This window comes from Bicyclus anynana, chromosome 7 (genome assembly GCF_947172395.1).
Source record: "Bicyclus anynana chromosome 7, ilBicAnyn1.1, whole genome shotgun sequence".
Taxonomy (NCBI): Eukaryota; Metazoa; Arthropoda; class Insecta; order Lepidoptera; family Nymphalidae; genus Bicyclus; species Bicyclus anynana.
Genome location: NC_069089.1, coordinates 13192869 through 13211770, shown reverse-complemented (window position 1 = coordinate 13211770; position 18902 = coordinate 13192869). Strand labels below are relative to the sequence as shown.

Sequence of the window (18902 nt, the reverse complement as noted above, 5' to 3'; positions counted from 1 at the left end):
GTACTTGTACCGACTCGTAAATCTATGGGTGTTACAGGTTCAAAAGGGCTAGATTCCAGAGCCATAGAGTAGGAAGAAATTATTATTAAAGTCAAAGCCAAGCCAGTTTATCAAAAAAAGGGCATTATCAATGGTTTGAGTTTTTGATTGACATTTGACAGATTTTGACTTTGACGTCTGTGTTTGTGATGACTTTTGTTGGTGATTTCAAAATTCAATTTAAATGAATTATTTGTATTATCCAAATGAATTATGCGATAATAATTAATAAGTGATATATTAAAATGTGAATGTGATATTCGCGTAATATTTGATTCTTACAAAAAAACAAGTTATTTAATTGTTGTTTGTAACCTGTTTACAATTACCAATAATTATTGTAAAGTTTTCTAACATGTCAACAGAAAATCATAGTCTTATAAATGATATATCTCCAGTGTTTCGTCCGTATGTTCATAATATATATCAGGACTTACAGCTAGGTAAGTTCATTAAATAAATTAATTCGGGTACTCTCTCGTATATTACAAAATTGTATTTCAAAGGTACTTATTCTACAAGACTTATCTAGAAAGAACTTCCTGTTTTGGAATCATAAACTATCTTACTTTCGGTTCTTGAACGGTCAAATCTGAACAGTTTGTTTAATACTAAAAGAGACAACACCAGCTCTGAGTAGTACACACTCTAACTATTACTAGTTTGTTATGTGATGTTAATTACAAACTTCTTATATTTAACAGGTTTATGTAAAACAAAAGTGGACCTAGAAAGGATTGGGGGCTCTGCAAACAATGCAGAGAGTCAATTTCGTTTAGTGCTTCCATATTGCTCCAAAAAGTTAAAGTGGGATATTATTTTTGATGCTTCAACACCATGGTTTGCACCAGATTTTCGATTTGATGATGAAAGCTTTTTAAGCAATGCAGATGAAGAGATTCTGGTCAACGGTGTACCTAGTCTTGCTAAATGGAATTCTTCTAACCCAAAATCACTGGGAGAAGTTATTTCAGAATTGGTGGCAATGTATAAAATTCATCAGGTAATTAGCTTATTATTATACTTACTTTGCTAATTTTTAATATTTTTTTTTACTTTAATACTGAATTAATTTTGGCTTGATAAACATGCAATATTTTTCCAAATTTCGAAATATTAAAGACTTATTAAAAGTTAAAACTGTAATTTTTTAAGATTTAGCTTGAATATAATATTGTCTTTACATTGTATTTACTTATAATGCTTCATAAATTTCTTATGATAATAACATTTATTTCTAGGTAAAGAAGTTAAATGAAGATGAAAGTTCTCGAGCCTCATTTGAATATAGTGCTCTATTAGGCAATGCTCTTATAACTGAACAAGATGTAGAAGTGTGGGTTGGGCCCCACATTGTGGAGTTTCTCATTAAACTTAAAGTAGACACATCAAGACTTCCTGAACTATACAATGAGGGGTGAGTTTTCTTGACTACTTGTAAAAACTTATTATGTTTTTTATCAGGAAATCTCATCCCAGAGATGTAAAGATGTATTGGATTCTTACCAACTAAAACCCCACCGTTTCCTATTTTCTACTTCCCTAAAATCAAGCATTAGCATGTTTAAAAGTGACTAATTAAAAAGGCAGTTTTAAATAGTATAGACTAATTTAAAATATATAAAGAACATAGCTAAAAGCTGTACTTTGCAGTTTCACTTGTGTAAATGATGTTCTAGTAGTAATATCAGGACAAAAAGTAGAATCTGTGGTTTTCGAGATATTCAACAATCTATATGCCTAATTTCATCGAGGAGGTTAAGTCTTACTGACTTGGTTAAGTAATAAACTTAACCAAGTCAGTAACTGGCCACTTGGCCAGTTTATTTGTTGGCTGTGGTATAGCAAACATATTTGATCAAAACTTTCACATTTATTTAACAAGTAATGTTGCTTGGTGCCCTAAGATGGAGTACTTCATATTTTGACTCTAAGATAGTTTACTTTTTCTTTCAGAACGGATCAAAATCCAGGAATTGATACTGCATTACTACTTATTAAATACCCAAACCCTACCAACGCTGAACTAATTTTATCGCCATTTTTGACTAAAGTTTTGGGAAACATATCCTTACCTATGTGAGTATAGTTATATAAATATTAAAATAATAATATATGAATTTTTTACTATTACCAGGTCTTGGTTTCATAATTCACCATGTTTTTCCTCAAAGGCATGCCTTTGAAGATATAGTCACTGCATATAAGTTTTTTTTCTTGGGCAGGAATAGAACTCAATGTCAAATACTTTTTTATTTCAGGATGCACCAAACGGGGGTACTTATGGATTATGTTCCAACTGTTACAGAAATATTAAATAACAAGGTAAACAATACAATTTATAATATTAGCTACCCAAAATTGTTTTGTATTTATTCATAAAAATTAAGTTAAATGTTGTAATTAATACTAATTTTATACTTAAAGTCAAAACGAAATGTTAAGATTTGGTATGTGTATCTATTTTTACCTGCCTGCAAGAAGGGTTATTGTATTTACGTAATTGATGAAGTGTCAGTCAGTTTTTATTATGGTCTGCCGAAAGGAGTCTATTTTACCTTGTAATCCTCAATTCAAACCTATTTTTTTTACCCTAGTTGCTCAATTTTTCAAAGTTTTTTCTTATTTTGTAGATTCAAGATCTTCTGAACAATGACAGATTGAAACGTGAATTGTTAGCTCAACTGATTGTCAAGTATGAGGGGGCCATATTAGAGCATGATGCAAATAGTGCTGCTTTCTTATTTGAGATGAATGACTTTCATTGGATCCTACAAATAGATATAGGTAAAAAACTTATATGTAGATTAATATAATGTTGTTGATATTGTGTTAAGCAGTTTAAGATTTTGATTATTTTTCCGATGCAGTTGAAAATCCTTTGGTTTTCCACAGAGGTTCTGGGTTTGATTTCCACCTCAGTTTCTTTTAGGATTATATACCAGATATATAGCATACCAGAGAATTATCTTAATTCTCTGCGTGTGTGAAGTCTGCCAATCCGCATTGGGCCAGTGTGGTGGACTATTGGCCTAACCCCTCTCATTCTGAGAGGAGACTCGAGCTCAGCAGTGAGCCGAATATGGGTTGATGATGACTAAATCTAGAGTAACACTTTTTTTTGTTAAATCAAAATGTTTTTTTATTTTTTTCAGCTATTCAATTCCCAGAAAAGCCTCCAGTGTTAACACTGCGGTCTGTATATCACTGTTCTAAAGGAAAACCAAAGTTCAAAGTTTTACCTGGATGTTCATATAGTAATTTTGAACTCTACATAGAACAACAAGTGGAAATATTTAAAAATGATTGCACTGAAAGTCAGTCAATTTTTGATGTTGATCATGTTGAATGACCACATAAAACTGGTAATAATAACTTTTGGTGTATTAACAAATAAAAACGTGCGGTTGGGTGACTTTGTCGGACTTCCCCAAGTTCTTTTTATTCAAAATTAAATATAAAATAGTGAATTTTAAGTTAAATAAACAAAGTCATGTGTAAATTAAAATAATTAACAAAACTAACGAAAAAATAATATAAATTATATGAATAATGGTACAGAATTTAGGATACTAGTGGTCGCCCAGTGGTAGAAACTATGGTGAGTGTATAAATAAACTTCTAATACCCTGTTACCCTGGAACTTTGACGGTTTTGCGTTATTTGACGATTTCTCCCTCTTGTAAGCAACATAAAAGAAATTTTTCCAAAAACAGACTGTAACTAAAATAACATGTTAATAAATATATATACTTGTAAATATATCTTTTATTTTGATGTTTTAACATTCATAATTTGCTTGTTCAAATATATTGGTTGTAATGGGAGTTACTGAAACTAGACAGCATTTTATAAAGAGTTTTATATTAGATCCATGAGTTGTTATACCAAGTTAAGCATTGTTTCGTAATTCTACTTCATCTAATCTCATGCAATGAATCTTAAGCAAAAATTGTGTCTGCATAGAAATATAACTACCTATACTTAACAAAACATTGTTAACTTAATAATACAAAAGTTGTAGGGAATATTCATGCGATTCGAATAACGCTTTATATTCCTCATTGGTCTGCAAAACATCTTTACGCGCGTTGGACTTCAAAAATGAAGGACTTTCCATGAAAATTTAATAAGTAGTATCCTTCTTTCTTCATAATGTCAAGTTTCAGTTAAATTAATTCAGTAGTTTCGAAATTACACATAAGTTTAAGTAACTAAATTATATTAGTTACATTTAAAAAAAAATATCTAATATATAAAATTCTCGTGTCACAGTTTTCGTTGCCATACTCCTCCGAAACGGCTTGACCGATTTTGATGAAATTTTTTGTGCATATTCAGTAGGTCTGAGAATCGTCCAACATCTATTTTTCAAACCCCTAAATCCTACGGTAGGGTAGTGGTAGGGTAGGGGTATGGTATAGGGATAGGGTATTGTAGTGGTAGGGTAGGTTTATGGTACAGGAATAGGGTAGGTTTATGGTACAGGGATAGGGTAGGGTAGCGGTAGGGTAGGGATAGAGTAGAGGTAGGATAGGGGTAGGAGTAGGGTAGTGTAAGGTAGGGATAGGGAAGAAGTGCAAATAAATAAATTAATAAGTCAAAGCGAACCTTGAGCGGGTCCGCTAGTATGCTTTATAAAACAGTCAATAAAACTGATACAAATCATTTGTTGAATCCATATATTCAGCACCAAAGGGTGTAGGGTGCTCAGAAAGAGTTCAAAACTGTAATCAGAATGGCGATCCTCGAATTATGTATACTTAATACCTCACAGCGCCTGGTCTGTATGATATTAGTTTTAATGAATTACGGGTGAGGCTTTTAAAAGCGTGCTGCCATCTACACGCATAGCGACACAGTGTTTGTTAGATTAAATCATTAAACTACCAGTAGATGGCGTTCTTAGATAACTTTGAAACAATCCCTTTTTGTTCACTTCAATAACTGTATCAAAACCGGTATGATGTAATTATGCATGAGGCTCATAGATGGCGGTTTGTTTTTATTATTTTATTCTTGAAAGAAGTTTTACTTCAGTCATGTGGTCTAAAGCAAGCTAGTTTCTTTTTTATTTATTTTATTACAGGTATATTTCAGGAAAAAAATATTATATTTAACCAACATAGAATTACACTTCTACGGAACTATTGAAGTATCACTATCAACTTAATAAGTAACTCAATAAAATTGAGCAAAATAAAACCACTATTTATTATGCGATAACATTTTATTTATTACTTCCAATAGGAAACAGGATTGTTATCATGTAATTTCTGATTTTTAATTATTATAATAATCTTTTGTACATCTATAGTAGTGAGTAATACGAGTATTATGTAATAACAACTACATTAAACTTGTTAGATATATAGTTTTATTAGTGGTTGAAATATAACTTATAAAAAACGTTTCACACTGCCTTATTTAAATACTACTCTACACAAGCATGGCATATTTAATATACTATCTTATTCATTCCCATGTGATTGATCCACAAACAGTTACTTACAAGTATATCAATTTATATCCAAACACCTCAGACCAAGTACCATAGAACCTGCCTCACTAGACATTACCCCTCTGTCAAAAGTATATGATCATGATCTAATGTGTTTATACAAACTGAGTCTATAGAATCAATGTTTGATTGTGTTAAAATTAGATGTGTGTGTATTACGATTTAAAGTATGTAGTGTATAGTTGTGTGTAGTGTAAGTACACAGGATATATTTATTGGTGTTAAATATTTCTGATGTGTGAGTTTATCAAGTCCCCTTCAAAAAACGACAGACAATTTTTTTTGCTGAATTTGAGTGTGGTACAAGTCCAAAGGTACTGGTCTGAAACAGACACAAACTAACATGATGTTTTAAAAAATAATACTTTACACTATATTACAGAAATAAATATTACAAATCACAAAGAGTGACTGCAGTAACAACTTTTGTTGACAGGAGCACCCCACCCAAGACAATCTCACTTGATATGAAGTTTTATTAGTTTTGTTTTTTTTTTCGCTAATGACAATGCAGCCTAAGATTTTACTACACTAACTAGCAAAAGTTATGGTTTATTCTTAAATCACATGAGTTTTTATGTGGCATATACTACCAAACCCATTAAAAAATAAAAAATCATAAATTGACTCAAGGAATAGGAATTAAACCTAACCCATGATTTTAGATTACATTATAATTCAACACAGATAATGTTGAGGTGAGGTTGTTAGTAACAAAATACCTTTTTTAGTGAATTTAAAAGAAAAACAATAATTGCTAAAAATATTTGGATGTAAGTTTTGTACTAAGATCTACTTATTTTTACAATTAAATAACACTGCAAAAGTTTTAATTAGTCAGTTTATCATCCTTTTTATCGTCAATCAACTCATATCTGTATCTCATATAAAACACTTTCATTCTGTCCCAGATGTTGTCAAGTGAATCCATAGCTGGCCTGACGTCCAGTAAAGCAAATTCATATTTGTTGTCTATTTCACCTCCATCGTAATAATCAATTACATAACGCACCTCTTTACCGCACCTGTCTACAATCCAGTCGTGGCGATCAAACGGCAACTCATACCTAAAGAAAAAGAATTATAAATAAATTCTGAAATAAGTCCAAAGTTAATATATTATATTCAATTGATTGGTTATGAAACACGGCTAAAACTCACGTGATATGAGTTCGCAGTATGCCCGACTAGTTTCGAACCCATAACGGGCCCTTAGTCATGAGCTGGTTCTTGCAACTCAGCACCATCTAACTGCGAATGCGAGCGGCGAGCAGCGGCGAGCTCGCATCGCGCGCTGGGAAAGGGGTTGAGTGGTGGGGAGTGGAGGTTCTGTTACACTCTCCGACGGTTCATTAATGTCATCTTCATTAGACTCATCTTCTGAGTTTTAGCCGTATTTCATAATCAATTAATATGAATAACACTCACAATACTTCAAATTGTAAAATATATTCAACTGATTTATTTTAATAGTACATATTTTTATTTAACAATTATGAATTATGCAATCCATACAAATATTTTGAATACAAAAAGGAAGTCTTTGTGTTTGTTTGTCTGTTATCTTTTCACGTCTAAACAGCTGAACTTATATGGATGAATAAAGAATGATAAATAAAGTGCTAGCCAAGGAGGTGGGGCATACATGCAAAATTCTGCACATACTGCCCTCCTTCTATACCGGCAAATGCTAGGAGCATTTGTCTGTATGGAAGAAACCTGTATAAATAATACTACCTTAAACCTTTATTGTTTTGTTGGCCCTAATACTGATAATGTTGAAAAAATTTAGGATACAAACATTTTTATAAAATTAACAGTAAAACTCAAAATTTTTAATTTTATATGAGAATTGCTTAGGAAAATATTTTGTAGTCTTTTTTATTCTCTCAGACTGTCGCCAAACTGTACATGCAGTTTGTTGGTGAGTGTCAAAGTTCAATATATCACTAGGTAAAGTAACATAGATCTTACCCCAGCAAAGCTCGAATCCTTGCTCTTGGACTGTATTGTGTGGCTTTCCCTCCAAAACTCTTCAACCTGGGGTGACCACACTCTTTGGCATGTAGTGCTTCCCATTTTAAAACTTCTTGCCAAGCCTGTTAGTTTAAACAAACAATAATTCTAAATCAGATGTAATATAATTAGGTATGTAACTATAATAAAAATAAACTTAGTTTAGTTTATTTTTATGTATGATACTAAAATATTAAACCCTCAGTTCTACTCAATTAGTGTTTAGTACTCTGAGACTATCCAAGTTTTACAAAAGTTATTATTATTACAAGCATCTCAAGTGTTCATTAAATATTACTTGGTTTTTAAAATGCTCAAACTTAGTATTGTGTAAAAAAATATTTTTTTATGGATACATTTGAAATATCAAGTATTAGTTCTAATACTAAAAAAAAATCCTGTTAATGTAAGTGAACAGATTTTTCTGGGATTTTAATTCAAGCTTATTAAAGTTAAACTACCTAGAAGTTATGTCTTCAATAACTATTATACTAGAACTTGATTATTTATCTATTCTCAGTTTGTTAGTAATTTTCCTTCATCTTGAAGAGATAATAAATTTGGTTGATTGAAAGACTCCAGATATATTTAATAAACTAACATATTTCAAAACACTATAATCATACTACTTATGTTTGTTAGTAATTTTCCTTAATGTGGTAATAACAAGTAACTTGGAGAATTTACTCATAAGGGAGTAAAGAACTACTCTACTACTATTTAAATAATGGCTTAAACTAACATATTTGGATTATACATAAAATGCAAACATTCAAAAAAAAAAAAAAAAAAAATCAAAAATCATTTATTTCAAGTAGGCTCAGTTTACAAGCACTTTTGACACGTCAGTTGACTATTTGTAAAGATTCTACCACCGGTTCGGAAGGCAGGTTCTGCTGAGAAGATACCGGCAAGAAACTCAACAGTTGCTCTTTTGAAAAAGTCATACAGTATTATAATTTACAATTAATAACAATTACTGTTTACATTTTTTATAGTTTTACTTTCTGTGTGAAGGTGGAAGCTGATCCAACGACCTCCAAGCATCTTTATCATTAAGGAACTCATCAATGTTGTAGTACCCTCGACTAAGTAGATGTTTTTTAACACATTGCTTAAAGCTATGCATTGGCAGGTCCATCACAGTCTTGGGGATCTTATTATAGAAGAGTACACCCAAACCTACAAAAGATTTTTTTACTCTTTGGAGACGATATGCAGAAATAACTAACTTATGCCCGTGTCTAATAAGACGTGGGTTTAAATCTCCTTTTCGTTTGTACAAATTAATATTTTGTCTTACATATACTATACTGTTATATATATATTGACAGGCTACTGTTAGTATACCTATTTCTTTAAACTTTTGACGAAGGGACTCGCGTGATTTTAATTGATATATTGCTCGAATTGCTCTTTTTTGAAGAACAAATATAGATTGTATATCGGCAGCCTTGCCCCACAATAAAATACCGTAAGACATTACGCTGTGAAAGTACGCAAAATAAACAAGCCTAGCTGTATCAACATCAGTAAACTGTCTTATTTTTCTCACGGCAAATGCCGCTGAGCTAAGTTTACCAGACCGTTTTTCTATATGAGCACCCCACTGAAGTTTACAATCCAAGGTCACTCCCAGGAAAACTGTGGAACTCTCCATTTCCAGTGTTTCACCATCGATCATTATAGACTTATCTAATTTTTTAACATTTGGCAATGAAAACTCAATACATTTAGTTTTCTTGGCATTCAAAAGTAGATTATTTGCAGTGAACCAATGCGACACATGCGATATGGCACGGTTTACGTTGTCAGAGTTATCTTTATTTCTGTCAGACTTAAAAATTAAGGATGTGTCATCAGCAAACAGTACAATCTCACATATGCCGCTGACATGGTATGGTAAATCATTTATATATATTCGGTTATTCATAAATCAGTAGATATTAGCTAATACAGAGCTTTATTATTGTTATCTCTCATTTATTTATTTATCCCTCTTTTTAATTTTTAACAATGTTATTAATATAAAATATATATTTTTATTATTAAATATAACTTACCTGTTCATTATTAGCATTGTGTATTTTAATAATGTCCTCCATATCTTTTTGTTTGATGTCTTCATCTTTCCACCTCCATCCCTTACGAAGCATTGCATTCCAGAACATTTGCTGACTGGGATACACCCAGAACTCAGTAGAACCATCCGGCATGGCTCTAGGGATAGTAGACACTTGACGATTAGTTGGAAGAGAGAATGGTTGGTCTGGTGCTGGTTGTTGATTTGCTGGTGGCATCTAAAGTGTAATTCTTAGGTTAATAATTAAAATTATTGCAATGTGGTGCTTCTATGCCAAGCAGCTATTGAGACAAATATTTTAACAATCCATGGATTATTTTGTGGGTGCCGGGTTCATCGCGTGATAGAGAAAAATTCTGAGCAGTGTCCTGGACTTGTGACCAATGGATGTTATGGAATTCTTTGACAATCAATTAACTATCCCCTTTTCTGCTTGTGTTGTTCTCCCTGCCTAACCAAATTTGGTAAGATCCTACTAGAGCAGCTTTGGATATCCACTCTAATATAGAACTTGCTCCAGTTCTAGAGAGGCCAAGCATTTTAAGCAAATTATAGAGAGATTTTGCTGGCAATCCTCTCACATCTACTTCTACTGTGTACTGGCTAAACACATGCCATTTATAGTTAGTTAATATCCTGACGACAACCATTTCAGAGTGATTGGCAATAGTTACACACGAATTTTCCTCATTGCCGCCTTTAAAATAAAAAATATAGTAAGTTTATAATTTTTTACAGTCAATAATCAAAAAATTTAATTAAATTACTTACCATATTATACGGATTAATGTTACTATCATGTTGAACAGGACATTCGGAAGGTTTCGATTTGTTATCACCATCAGATTTTGGCGTAGCACCTTTGTTGTGCATAGGGCATTCTGGAGGAGGGTTCCCATTGACTTCGCTGAGTTTGGGAGGAACTGCTTCAGCGAAAACTTGGTTCCCCATTTTCTGTTTCTGTTATTTATATTTTCTTCTTACGTAAGGAATATTAAAAGGTTAAATCATAATACCAAACCACGGGGTTAACTTCACATCACAAATGTCAAATGAAGTTCGATATCGCTAATTCTTGACATTGGCATTGACAGAAATGTTTTAGCTCCTCCTCTTTGATCTTTGGCTTTGCACAGATTAGCCAAGACAACGCAGTATTCACAAAAATGGAAACAATATTATTTTAATATTTTAAATTAAATGAGCCGAGGAATGAGGATGCAATCTTTGATGACTTCTCCAAATAAACTGTACTGCAGTAGCCTGGTAGTCTTTGCGTGCAGGTCTTATGTATAGTCAAGCCGTGGGCTTGACGTGAGGCTGAGGCGGCTGAGGTGAGGTATTGAGTGTGCAAAATTCTTCGAGGACCTGTATAGTGGTAAACTCAGAAAAGCATGCAGATTACGATTCTGCATGTTTGTTGGTCACTTGGTCCATTCTTTTACTACAACTTACCCCCTTTGGATGTAGAGATACATTTAGTAGATATGGACTAAACAAATGCTTTGTATCAGTTAGGTATATTGCTTGTTTTATTAAGAATATCTATTTTTATCATTACATTCACTAATATACCTAGTCTATTATAATTATAAACTACTGGATAAATTAAACTGAAATTTGGCATAATTCGAGTTTATACCAGAAGGTCATAGTATGACAATCCAAAATCCAAAAAAATCTAGAAACTATTAGATTTACAATTTAAATGTGGGGTGAATATCTAAGGTACTTACATTATTATTTTATGTAGGGTTTTAATTAATAAATTGTAAAGATGAAGATTGATTTATTTGTACAGAACTATTTAACATTTAACATCAATATTAATGTTTTAAATTACTATATTCTACATTATAACCATATAACTATTACTTCTTTATGTATTTCAAATACTTCTTAGCATTAAAGTTATCTTCAACAATTTCAGTTACTTTAACTTTCCGCTTCGGTTTCCTTTTTTCTAGCCTTGCTTTCTTTTCATCCTCTGATAATGCAGACAAATCTAAAGGTAACTGAAAAAATTTAATTAATTACCTACTATTTTTGATTTAATTTGAATCGAGCAAACCATTAAGTGCATTACTTGAAATGTTAAAGGGGAATGACCATCCCCGGCCCAGACCTACCCTTACCAAACGGCAGTTATCTCATAATTCTTTCTAAATAATGAATTCATTACTTTATTTAAAGTTTGCTATAATGTTCCCAGTGAAATTGCCCAGTTTGCATCAACCAAAGCATCTAGAACGACTCAATATGATTCATGAGCCTAGAGGAGGTAAAACACATCTCGGTCTATACCTGGCTGCAACCAGGAGGAATCGGAGGTGAGATAAGTAAATAGCCTAAGGACTGCAAGGCCTTTAGAGCCACTACACCAAGAAGAACAGGGGTAATTTAATACAACCTCTTGAACAATAACAACATACATATTCATCTAGATATTTGAACGTAACACTATCAGGTATTGGCATTGTTAGTTCTAATTCTTACTTTTATTATTTTTCTAGGCTCGTGATATCGTATGTTGATTGAAGCACCATTTGGTAAAACAACTTTCGTAGGATACATTCTTGTAAAAATTTCTCTGTGTATTCGTGTAATGCTAGCCACATTGTTGTTTAAATTGCGCCTAAAATAATGATTACATATCATTGTAGTCAGTTTTATTCCAGGATTATTCATCTTTTCAACTTTTCACTATGGTAACTGATTCTGAAAAAAGAAAATTGTGAAATCTAAAATGTAAACACACCACCAAAGATTAATTTTTTTTTTTTTTTAATTTATTTAACGGCCTTGGATACAAGTCCTTATAGGCCCTGCTTTAAATATTACAATTTTTCTTAAAAATAATACAAAGCACTTAAAATTATCGTCGTCGTCGTCTAAATATAAATTTACTACTGTATTTTACAATTTTTCTATTGTGTTACTAATGAAATCTAAAACAGGCTTATAAAATAAATGGTTCCTCAACAATTCCTTAATGTGGCGGGGATCACACTTAATTTCGTTTTCTTCCTTTACTAACTCTATCGAACTTGCTAATATTATTCTTTGTATACCAAAAGCTGAACACTTGAAAATTATGTGATTGATATCTGCGTCGTCTTTTTTACAGTACATGCATTTGTTATCTTTATAAATTTTTAATTTGAATAAATGGCTTGGCACTAAACAGTGACCAAACCTTAGTCGGTTTATTATTGATATGAATTTTCTTGAATCCCAACTCATTTTGTTATACCATGGCTGCACCGGTATTTCATTTTGTATGTCTGCGTACCAAGATCCTTTACTTTTACTAGTTTCTTTCCAAAGTTCATGCCAAAGCAACTTCTGTCTCTTCTTCACTTCATGATAAAAGTCTGTAAATGGAGTTTTGATATTGTCTGAACAATCTTCATTAAACAATCCTTGTCTTGCTACAGAATCAACCAGTTCATTGCCCGCTATACCTCTGTGGGAGGGTACCCAGACAAATTCTACGTTCATTCCAGTTTTTCTTATGTCTAGTAATACATTTTTAATTTGAAAAATAATGTATGAAGACTTATAACTAAAATTGAAATTGTTAATAGCTAAAAGAACACTTTTGGAATCTGTTACTATAATACAATTATTTACACTATGTAAAATTTCCTCTTTTATATAAGAAATTGCTTTTAAAATTGCAAAAGATTCCGCAGTAAAAATACTACATCGAGAATTTAACTTAAACGCTTTACTAAATTTTTTTTGTGGATCATAGAAAGCAGCACTTACAAAGTGCTGATTTTTAGATCCATCTGTATATAACTTATAATAATATTTACAATTTTTATCAATAAACATCCGGAAGTCTATGTTTGACGTAATATTCAACAAATGAATTTTATTTTTCATAATCAAGCTCTCAAAGGAGCAAGAGTACATGGGCCAGGCGTTACTAACATTTATGTTAGTGGCAATATTATGCATATATGTCATAATAATAGATATGGTAGGTTGTTTACCTGCCAAAAGTGAATTTGCAGTCGCTTGTAAAGATTCAGTTGTAGATTTAGTTACAGTTAGTAGACTATTTGGAAGCAAAAGTTTGTTCACTATTGAAGAGCTCGACGATAGAGCTTTCAAACAAAATCTTTCAGCTAAATATATGCGTCTTACAATTAAAGGAGAAATACAAGTCTCTACTTCCATTGAATTAACAGGTGTAGAGCGCATAGCCCCACTTATTATGCGCAAGCCAATGTTTTGAATAACATCAAGTTTTTTTAATAATGTGGAATTGGCTTGCATATATGCAAGGAAACTATAATCAAAGTGACTTCTGACCATGCTTTTATATAATAGAGATAGGACTTTAGGATCAGAGCCCCAAAACGTTCCAGTCAAACATCTCAATAAATTAATGCCTTTTAACGCATTTTTGCTAATATAATTAATATGTCTGTCAAATTTTAATTTATTATCGATAATTACTCCCAAAAATTTCTTTTGATTTACAAATGGAATATCTGTACCATTATATTTGATGTTATTCCCCACTGGGCTGCCAAAAATCATACATGAACTTTTGGAAGTATTGATATTTAATTTTAACAAATTTTTATAATAAGACTGCAACTGGAACAGTGCAGAATTAATAGTATTTTTAGCTATTTCTATATTTCTATTTACACTATACATTAACAAGTCATCCGCAAATTGTAAAATTTTAACATCTCCTAATAAAAAATTTTCAATTTTTGAGGTGTATAAATTATACAAAATTGGTGACAATGCTGAACCTTGCATAAGACCTTTACTAGTTTGGTTTATCCCATGGAGTATATTATTGTACTTAACATAAAAGTGTCTATTATTAAAAAAATTTGAAAGCCATTTTAACATTTTTCCAGGGATACCGATTTCATGAAGACAATTGATGAGCTGGTTTAAGTCCACATTATCATAAGCCCCCTCTATATCCAAAAATATACATACTGCTGTGGATTTAGACAATTGACAATTCTTCATATCATATATAAATGAAGTTATACTCTCTGATGCGCTTTTACCTCTACGGAAACCATATTGAAAACCTGGTAATAAATTATTAGTTTCTACAAAGTAGTCCAATCTTAGTTTAAGCATTACTTCAAACAATTTTCCTATGCAAGAAGTCAGCGATATAGGTCTGTAAGAATTGCAATCGTCTTCAGGTTTATCTTGTTTCAAAATTGGTATTATACATTGAATCTTCCAACTCTCTGGAATACATTGAGAAAGCCATAACTTGTTAAAAATATTAAGTAAAGCTATTTGACCTGCTTTATGTAACTTTTTAAACATTATATAAGGAATGTCGTCTAATCCTGGTGCAGATTCCTTTCTTGATTGAAGTGCTATATTGAATTCTGCATAGGTGAATGGATTTAGTAGCCACATGGAATTTTCATTGTCATTGTTGTATTCAAAAACAGAGTTGATTAAGTTTGTGTTATTATTATTCTGTTTAAGTTTTGAGATGAAATTTGGAATCCATACATCATTTTTAAGTTTCGGTTGGTTATTTATTCGTTTAAATCTTTTCATATAATTCCATATATAAGTTATAGGAGTGTATCTATTAAATGATGAACAAAGTTTATTCCAACTATCTTTCTTTGCTTTTTTAATGATTATTTTTTTAAGTGCATCTATTTTTTTATAATTTATATAATTTACCATTAACCCTACTCGCCTATATAATTGTAAAGCCTCTTTGGAATTTTTAACTGCTACAGCACAATTTTCATCCCACCAAGGAGCGGGAGCTTTAATAGTTCTTGGACCCTCAAATTTAACAAGCGGAATACATTCTTTTTTTAAAATGTTCAAAATTTCACAAAATTTGTTATATGACTGTAAAGGATCTAGTTCATTAAATGTCATATACTCAAAATACTCCTTGGATTTCTTAAAATATTTATCCCAATCTGCTTTATTATATAAAAATTTCTCTACTTTATCATTGACAGAATATTTAGATGGAATTAAGTTAATTTTTGTGAATGTGGGATAGTGGTAACTACCCAAAGTGTCTACACCTACTGTCCATTCACATAACGGAGCGAGCACTGGGCTCACTCCAGTTATGTCAATAGCAGAACTATTTGCATATGGTCTCTGAAGTGTAGTAGACCTACCAGAATTTAATATGCACAGATCCTGTTCATCAAAAATATCAAATAGGCTTCTACCCCTTGAATTTGTACTATGGCAACCAAAAGAAATATGATGTGCATTAAAGTCTCCTGCTACTAAACAGGGCTTTGGCATATCACTGATGATACTTTTAAGTCTATTGATTTTACATTTATTTTTATTTTTAGGTGGACAATAAACACAAAGTATTGATAAGTCACCAACATTGGTTCCTAAAGAAATTGCTATGGATTGAACATCTTCATAAAATTTTGTTTTCAGAAGTTTATATTTAAATGTATTTCTTAATAAAATACCTACACCACCATGTTCATTCTTTGCATTTTTTCCAACAAAGTTATAGCCTGGGATTTTTACAAGATTACTAGAGTTTTTAAGCCAAGTTTCATTTAATAATAAAATATCAATATTTTCCTGTGTTAAAAATGTTTTTACTAAGGGTTTTTTATTATTAATACTCTGAATGTTATGTTGAGCAATAATGAGCTTTGAAGCCATTAAACTTTATTCAAATGTTTCAAAAATGCTTCTTTAATTTTACTTGTGCTTTTTATGTCATTTGAGTTTCCTATAGTAACTAATGTATTAATTATTGCGGATAATATTTTTTTATTATTAATGATATCTGAATAAGAAATATCTAAATTTTCTTGTGTGTCTAGTTTAGATTGGTGGAATTTTTGCTGTATTTGTTGAGGCTTCGGGAGAGTAGGAAAATTAACACTATTAATTTCAATTACCTTAGCATAAGATTGTTTATTTTTTTCTAATCTCGCTGCCTTTATAGGGCAAGTTTTGGATATGGCTAAGTGAGCTCCACCACAATTACTGCACTTCAATGTATCAGCCGTGCATGCTTTGTAGTGGTGTTCACCAGCACAGCGTGAACAGACCTGTATATTTTTGCATATTTTCCCATAGTGATTAAATCTCATACATTTAAAACATTGCATTAGTGGAGGAATATATGTATAGACCTTATAACGCCAATTGTCTAAATATATATATTGTGGTAAAGTTGTTCCTGCAAAAATTACACTAATAGTTGACAAAGGAACAACATCGTCTACAACCTTTTTCATGAATAATCTCACACTCTGAAGAAAGTTTATTAAATAGTTCATGGTTACTGGACTCTTTAGGTATAAACCTGACAACCCCCACCCTCTCCACAGAAGATGCCGGGATGAAGGCACGAAGATTGTAAACCGTTAGGCATTCATGTTTGAGAAAATCATTGGCTGCTGTTGCTTGTTTGAATACTAACATTATTTTGTTAGCATTAATGCGCCTGCTCTCATAGATACCTTTTACTTGTTTAAAGTATTTGGACACAACTAATGGGTTTTTGTTCCCCAATTTAATTTCCGCCTCACTGCTTTCCACAAACACTGGGAATTCCGCGTTAGTGCTATTATCCGTGTAGGCTCTGCTATAACCTGCCTTTATATAGGGTTTATATTTTAAACTCTCGTCCTCACCAGCCTTATGCACTTTACGTTTTTTTCTGTCTAGCCTTTCGTAGGCATCACCATCACTGTCTGACGGCATTTTGCCTGATTTAATTTACATTTGTACACTTTATTTCACACGTATATTACTGAAAAAGTTTTAAATTAAAATTTTCAATTTTAAAAGCGCGCTTCTCGATTCCCGCCAAAAATCGAATCACCAAAGATTAAATTACGTAGTAACCACAGATTAAGAGATATTAAGATCATAGACTTAGAATTGAGATAGATACGCAACTCTCATTTCAGTTAAAAAAGTTATATACCGTGATCACTAGATGGCGCATTCTAATTAGATTTATTGGCTACCCATAGATGGCGTTCTCTATACGAGTACAATCTATATTTTAGTTGTATGACTATTGCCGTTTGTTTTTCTTAATTCTTATATATTATTAATGAAAAAAAATTATATTTTTTTTTTATTATATTATAAGTTTATAAATAAAACATAATATTTACAAAATCACCTATTTCACTATATAATACTAATGTACCCAAATATTTAAAATTGCCAAATTTTATAAATATATAGAAATAAGGAAAACAAACTGCAATAATCCTTCAAATATTAAAGGATTTTTAATCAAAGAATGAAAAGAAGATGCTTATTATTCAACGATTTATTTTTTCTTTTCTGATTATGAGAATATCTTAATGCACTTCAGCAGCCTGATAACATTAGTGCACCAACTATGAATATTGACGTTTATGATTATAAATAACCACTGATAACATCTACACACTGGTCACCTTTAAGAACACGTAAAATTGCTGGCGACATTTTCGCCACGCCGTTTCGCGACACACCGGGCCGCCTTCTGAGCATAATTCCGATAATGATAGAGCATGTTCCATGGTTAATTATTAACTATGCACACCAAATCCACAAGTAATACCCATTATAATCACTTATTTGTACCGATTAAAGATTACAATGTAGATAGGCTACTCTAACTTCTTTCGGAACGCTAGTGATAGCGCCATCTAGTGACTAGCTACGGTATTTTTAGTATAGTATCCATTATGTTATAAAAATAATAATGCATATTTTTTGTAAATGAAAGATTTTTGATTTTATAATAGTTGAAGAAACCAATTGAGAAAAACAAAAAAAAAAAGACAAAAAGTTTTTCATTGTCCGGGCTCGAACTCAGGATTATTAGATCCTACCTATGCACCACTAGGTCAAATGACTATATGGAAAAATGCTCAAATTAATGTACGGTTACTGTCTTTCTTTAATAATCCCTTTGCTTTAAAAATACAAACATATTCTTCCTATTGCACGTCAAAATTAAAAGAATAAATAATTGTTTTTTTTTTTCATACACGGTTTAAATCTCTAAAAACGTTATAATACATACACACCATATGTAATTGAATTTACTATCCTGGAATCTTAAATCTAGGATGTAGATGGCGCTGCTTCATAAAGATTTCACGTTCTTCTAAGTTCCCATGGCATGGTACCGATTACATCTTATTTTAATATTTTTCCTTCACCACTGTCACCGAGTTTTAAACAACATGTCACTATAGCAACAACAGAAAA

At 31.6% G+C, this 18902-nt stretch overlaps 3 protein-coding genes across 3 annotated transcripts; 1 reads left to right on the top strand and 2 right to left on the bottom strand.

Annotated features, from left to right (window-relative positions):
- Window positions 1–184: 184 nt before the first annotated feature.
- LOC112055125 (BRISC and BRCA1-A complex member 2) lies at window positions 185–3794 on the top strand. The gene is made up of 7 exons (XM_024095132.2): window positions 185–482; window positions 744–1042; window positions 1281–1456; window positions 1996–2118; window positions 2301–2364; window positions 2673–2826; window positions 3195–3794. Exons 1-7 carry the CDS (start codon window positions 395–397, stop codon window positions 3389–3391), a joined length of 1101 nt encoding a protein of 366 aa, XP_023950900.1. The 5' UTR covers window positions 185–394; the 3' UTR covers window positions 3392–3794.
- Window positions 3795–5250: 1456 nt separating this feature from the next.
- Window positions 5251–10719, bottom strand: LOC112055147 (holocytochrome c-type synthase). Its single transcript, XM_024095152.2, has 4 exons — window positions 10431–10719; window positions 9640–9876; window positions 7535–7659; window positions 5251–6627 (listed from the first exon to the last, which is right to left on the bottom strand). The coding sequence occupies exons 1-4, from the start codon at window positions 10608–10610 to the stop codon at window positions 6390–6392; spliced, it is 780 nt and encodes a 259-aa protein (XP_023950920.1). The 5' UTR covers window positions 10611–10719; the 3' UTR covers window positions 5251–6389.
- Window positions 10720–11428: 709 nt separating this feature from the next.
- Window positions 11429–12433, bottom strand: LOC112055157 (39S ribosomal protein L55, mitochondrial). The gene is made up of 2 exons (XM_024095162.2): window positions 12156–12433; window positions 11429–11674 (listed from the first exon to the last, which is right to left on the bottom strand). Exons 1-2 carry the CDS (start codon window positions 12345–12347, stop codon window positions 11531–11533), a joined length of 336 nt encoding a protein of 111 aa, XP_023950930.1. The 5' UTR covers window positions 12348–12433; the 3' UTR covers window positions 11429–11530.
- Window positions 12434–18902: the final 6469 nt, after the last annotated feature.

What these genes read in the sequence shown, in the direction of transcription:
- LOC112055147 (XM_024095152.2), bottom strand. Translation starts at nt 10,610, where the DNA reads ATGGGGAACCAAGTTTTCGCTGAAGCAGTTCCTCCCAAACTCAGCGAA. An exon ending in ACAATGCTAATAATGAACAG is followed by an intron (nt 7,660 to 9,639) that starts GTAAGTTATATT and finishes TTAAACTAACAG; the next exon opens with GCTTGGCAAGAAGTTTTAAA. An exon ending in AGGATTCGAGCTTTGCTGGG is followed by an intron (nt 6,628 to 7,534) that starts GTAAGATCTATG and finishes CTTTTTCTTTAG; the next exon opens with GTATGAGTTGCCGTTTGATC.
- LOC112055125 (XM_024095132.2), top strand. Translation starts at nt 395, where the DNA reads ATGTCAACAGAAAATCATAGTCTTATAAATGATATATCTCCAGTGTTT. An exon ending in CAATGTATAAAATTCATCAG is followed by an intron (nt 1,043 to 1,280) that starts GTAATTAGCTTA and finishes ATTTATTTCTAG; the next exon opens with GTAAAGAAGTTAAATGAAGA. An exon ending in GATCCTACAAATAGATATAG is followed by an intron (nt 2,827 to 3,194) that starts GTAAAAAACTTA and finishes TATTTTTTTCAG; the next exon opens with CTATTCAATTCCCAGAAAAG.
- LOC112055157 (XM_024095162.2), bottom strand. Translation starts at nt 12,347, where the DNA reads ATGAATAATCCTGGAATAAAACTGACTACAATGATATGTAATCATTAT. An exon ending in AGCCTAGAAAAATAATAAAA is followed by an intron (nt 11,675 to 12,155) that starts GTAAGAATTAGA and finishes AAATTTTTTCAG; the next exon opens with TTACCTTTAGATTTGTCTGC.